The sequence below is a fragment of the Cyprinodon variegatus genome, unplaced genomic scaffold (genome assembly GCF_000732505.1).
Source record: "Cyprinodon variegatus isolate N-32 unplaced genomic scaffold, C_variegatus-1.0 Scaffold794, whole genome shotgun sequence".
NCBI lineage: Eukaryota > Metazoa > Chordata > Actinopteri > Cyprinodontiformes > Cyprinodontidae > Cyprinodon > Cyprinodon variegatus.
The window spans coordinates 30,527-35,887 of NW_015151247.1; the positions used below are offsets into that span (position 1 = coordinate 30,527).

Genomic DNA, 5,361 nt, shown 5'->3' on the forward strand with positions numbered 1-5,361 from the left:
CTATCTATCTGCATAGTTATTGAACATGTCCCACAAATCAAAAAGGGCTTCTCCCCTGTGGGTTTAACTGTTAAAAACCAATCAAAGTGAGTGAAACTGAAAAACGTCTGAAAAGTGACACAATCCTGGACAAACGGTAGTGATCTGGTTACCCTGAGTAGACTTCAGATCATTTTGCCCCTTCGCTAGTTTGTACACTCATTTCCTAATATTGCATTGTCATGTAATTGCTTCCTGTTTCCAAAACAAACCCCAGTTATACTCTATTATTATGTGTTTTTATCATCGTATTTTGTTATTTTTAGGAATTCTATCTCCAATCAAATTTAACGTCATTAAATATGACCTGTAAACGACTTGTTCATCCGTTCTATTTTGTTTTCAGTCTTTGTTTTAATCAGTTAACGCCTTTAAATCATGACAAAATAAGTGAATTTCTGTTTTAGATTTTAATAAAGTCATTAACTATTAACATATTACTGTAGACTACAACTACAAAAAACAAACATGTAAACCATCTTTTTTTAAAAGGTGTAACAAAAAAGGTGTTTAAGACCTTCAGTATACGAAATTGTTTCTGTCTGTAAGGTCTGGTACTAAACAACCAAAAGTAAAAGGCTACTAAACAGCAAAGGGGCAGAATGAGCATAAATAAATGATTTTAACATGATGAAAAAAATGTTTAAATCAAGAATATTCTCTAAGTTTTAGACATTCGTGTGGTATAACAGAGTTTCTACCTTTTCTTAGCCCTGCTTCCCAAATCCGCCATCTGGAGTTTAGCTGCTCTTGGCTGCACAATTATGTCTTGTTTGCTAAGTGTCTGCTGCTGTAAAATGAAGAAGAAAAGGGAACAAGTTGACGATGAAGAAGAACCTGCCGCAAACGACAAGGTGAGATACTCAGCTGGAGCTAATTGGTAATGCATGTCTATTTAGAAGTGTCAAATATGATTAACAGGAATCTGTTTTATCTAAAATGCAGATGGACCCTGAATCTGTTGCACTGCAGTCAAACCAAGTCTCCGTGCCCTCTAATTGATCTGCAGACTCACTGGTTTGTACTTTATTTATTCCTCCCATCTACAGAGGAAAGTTGTAAAGTAATGATTATAGTTAAATTTAAATTTTCAATGAGGGAAACTTAGAACATTTTTACCTCTAAACAACAAAGGCTGCAAATGACTGCCTTGGTAAAATGATAATGGTCTCTGATGTAAGCTGTAAGGTTATGGCTATGCTTTAAACTATAGAAAATGTGTTTTACAATTCAGAAATCAAAATTGCAAGCTTATGTAAGCTGCATTATTGCAGAGATGAAGAGAGCTAAATATGGGAAGCAGCTGAAGTTAAAAGAAAATGTACCTCAGCACCACGGAGCCTATAAATTAAACTGTTGTGAATGACTTATTGAAAAGTTATGGTCACTATTTGATATTTTGTGTTTAAATATGAGTCTAAATAAACTCAGACATGTATCTGCCTTTTTCCCCATCCAGCTGGCAGTTCAGATGGACATCAGAAGTCTCAATTTGACATGAAGGAAATCGACTCTGACGTGCTCCGCTTTGATGGTTACACCACTAAGATGCTCAGTTTCTTCTGAAAGATGTGATTTTTTTTAACAGCATGTACACCTTTAAAGCATTAGTCTGACATGTAGTTGTGTGTATTGGGTCAAAGGTGGCTTCTGCTGTTCTTCAGCTGAGAAACTCCTAAAATGGCTGCTGAATCAGTGCTTTTAGTGAATTAGAAATGCGCACTAGATGATGAAAGTATTTTAGGCAGATTACAGATTGTGATCATTTCAATGGATGAATGTTGTGTTAGTATTTGAGTTAAAACTGACCACTTCTAATATGGTTCTTTATAGAGCAGTCTGGGGTCAATGTTGCATTTCAAGTCGTTCAACAAAAACAATCGTAATTTAACTAAATGCATCAGAGTGTCATTCCAAAAGGTTGTGCATAGTTTTAAACCTCATACAGTTATCAGTGTCCTAAACTTCAAAAGGTTGGAACTACAGTAATCTTCTTAACTAACATTTATAACATCTAAACTGCAAATATTAGAGGCTTTCAAGGCCACTTGGGCTATGATGAATCCAAAGATTCAATTTATGTTTCAATCAAATCCATTTTTTTTTTTGATCAAATGTGTTGTTCAGTAACATAAGAAACACATACTTGTAATTTCTACCTCAGGGTTCAGTTTATAATTTAGTCAACTTCTTTGTGGTTTCTCTCTATTTTCATATGTGTCCACTATAAGGGTCTACATTAAGGTTATCGCTGTAACGTGATCCGAAGATTTTTAGTTTTTATCACGTTAAAGATGTTACTTGGAGCCAAACCTGTTTGCATCAGAATGACATGTACAGACCGGGTTGTAACGGTTGTTTTCAGTTGCCTGTTGAGCAATAATGAAACCTCTCATTAAGTTCAACCTTTACTGAGGTTGAACTTAATGAGCTGTTCGTTGTAGCAGGAACATTAAGCCTCTTATCCTTTAAGTGCTTGTTTAAATGCCATGTACATTTTGGCATTCTGGTGCCTTTTATTGTTTTTCGAACTCAAAGACCAACTGCAGTATGACTACCTCTCAAACTACAGAAATTTAAACCAATGGTGAGCAGCATGCCTTAAAAATCAGTAAATCTGCCTCATAGTTGTCTAAATGTGGATTTGTATTCAGTTGTTTTATCTTTATGGATTTCGAACACACTAACACTTACTAATCCAGGTTAGATGTTTCACTGTGGAGTGTCCTATTCTTCTGCTTGTCTTTCTCTATATAATCATATCAGCTTATCAGAAAGTGACCTTTTAACGTCATATTTAATAATCTGCTTTCTGCAAACCCTGCATGTATTCAAAGCAATCAGTCCCCTCTATAATCAATCAATGATTAAATTGTTGTATTCTATCTGATTTTAATCTTAAGGTAGCTCCCCTTTGCTTGCTAAAATCTTTATCTGATACTTAAAGGAAATGTAGTTTCATTAACAAACCTCTGGTCAAAGATCTTCAAATCGTGCGACCTATGCATTGGCCAATGACCATTTTAAACATTTTTAAAACTTTGGTTTTGATGTTAAAACTCTTTTAAATATGACTAATTTATTCCCTGCTTATGAGTTTTTACTTTCAATTAGTTCCGCTCAAATGTATTTAAATACATTCAATTTGTACATGAATCTACACATGGATTATCTAATGATAAATTTGCGCTGGATGCTATTACAGGAAGCAAGAAAACTAGGAAAATATGTGAAGGGTTCTAACCAACATGGGGGCAGAAGCATCGTGCTGTGTGCCTACTTTAGTGATGGTGGAATGTCCATTTCGCAAAACTGAGCTCTACTTTCTTCAGCTTCCACTCATCTCAACAGTTACAGTTAAACTTGGACCCAAGTAACTGTTCCATTTGGCCGGAAAAAAAAAAATATATATATATATTGAACATTATAAACACTGGATTTAGATTTGATAAAAAAGTAAGCATCAATCCTTTGAAAGGTCCAGCCTCAAGCAAATGGACTTCTGACCCTATATGTATAAATTATTCTGATTTATTGTTTTCCGTCATACATATTTTTAATGTGCCAATGAAATACTTTATCTCTTTGCTCTTTAAGCCATGCACTTCGAGGTCCAAAGAAGGAAGATTTTCCTCTTTGTATTTGCACCACCTCTAATAAATAATGCAAAATGTAAATGTAATTTATGTGTAAATTACGTATAAAAGACACTAACTTGTTATTTAACTACATTTTAATATATGACTAAATTTTTAGATATTTAAATGTTTTCCTATGTGTCTGTACCAGTGGTGAACAATCTTCACAGCCTTAAACGTCATATTTTCCAGGTAAAAAAGATGCTGGAACACAAAAGCTTGAATTGTTTTGATTATTTGTGCAGTTAAATTTTAAAGTCCAATTTTAATGTCCTCCATGTTTGTGTTCTCATTCTGTTTAAAGCACTGGACTTTTTGTTTTTGTTCTATTAAAGTAATGGTTTCACATTGGGTTTTACAGAGTCTTTTATATGTGTGAATGAATTATATTTTGGGAACTTTTTAGAATTAGTAAGTTAATTAATGAATCCATCTTTTCATTTCATTTTCAAGCCAGCTAGAAATACTAAATCAAAAAACATGACCGTTATGTTAATAGGTCTCCCAGAATTGCTCTTTATTGTGCCTGTAAATCATTAATAAACCTTTGTTTAAAGAAATCTTCAAACACCCAAAGGGAAAATGTTATAAAAGTTGACAAGGAAAATAAAATGTAAAATTGACAGACACAAAAGCCAACAATAAAGCAAAAAATAATAATAAAAATAAAACAACTGAAAGAACAGCTAAAGACAATTTTTAAAAAGTTCTGTAAAAGAAATGAGAATACCAATTGTTAAGAAAGCCTGTTAATTCCTTTGGAAGTAAAATTCTAGTTAAAAAGAAGTTTAAAAAGGGAAATGTATCACTAAAGTTGGTCATCACAGTGAGACAAAAGCTGAGTTTTAGAGCAAAAACAAAAGGCTCTGTCTCCCTGAGTCACAAGATGAGTCTTAACATCTAGAAATAGCATTTATGACCTCAAGCTTCTTCTGGGGGGATGTTCTTCTTAAAGCTTGATTAGATAAAAACCTTGTCAAACCATTAACTCGCTTAAAAGCCAGTATCAAAATATAGAAATTGGTCCTTAAATCTTTGTGCAGCCAGGTTCAAAATATGGGTAATGTGCTCACATGTATCAGTCAAAGCCATGAAATGTAAATTGCGTTTGGTTTTTTTCTAATCAATATTTAATTATAAAGCTTGACTGGACTTCTGCATTAACCAGTTTATCAAATTGGCAAAAATCACACCACAATCCTGGACAGCAGTGTAATTAAAATAACAAAAAGAACCAATAACATGGCTACATTTTTAAAGTAAATTGTATTTTCAGAAATGTATCTTTTCTCTGATTTCATTCAAATGTAAGATGTTTTCAACAGTTAACAAGTTTCCATACAGAAAGGCTTCCCCTTTCTCACAACAGAGGATAAATGTGCATATCATCAGTAGGTTATTTAACTGTAACTCACTAAAGCAGTTAACACACATTTTACTATTATTTATTTACATGGAAGCCATATTGGAACTGATTTTGCTTCATGATATCACACATAAAAGTTTGTCATAAAATTCCAATAAAATAGAAACATATTTTTGTGGAGATTGTCTTTTTTTCAGCTATAGTAACAAACAGATGTTAATGTTAATATATACAATTTGTTATGATTACCTTATTGTGTATATATATATATATATATATATATATATAAATAAATGATTTTTCTTTAAAATTTGTTTC

At 32.8% G+C, this 5,361-nt stretch overlaps 1 protein-coding gene across 2 annotated transcripts in view; it reads left to right on the plus strand.

The window, feature by feature from the left end:
* The window catches only part of LOC107098633, a 17,331-nt gene extending 15,729 nt beyond the window's left edge, over positions 1 to 1,602 (plus strand). For both annotated transcript variants that reach the window (XM_015396406.1, XM_015396405.1), the window contains exons 4-6: positions 751 to 893; positions 985 to 1,056; positions 1,499 to 1,602. In XM_015396406.1, coding sequence (XP_015251892.1) covers positions 751 to 893; positions 985 to 1,041 — 200 coding nt within the window. In that variant the 3' untranslated portion in view covers positions 1,042 to 1,056; positions 1,499 to 1,602. The remainder of the gene's footprint in view (positions 1 to 750; positions 894 to 984; positions 1,057 to 1,498) is intronic.
* The last annotated feature ends 3,759 nt before the right edge of the window (positions 1,603 to 5,361 follow it).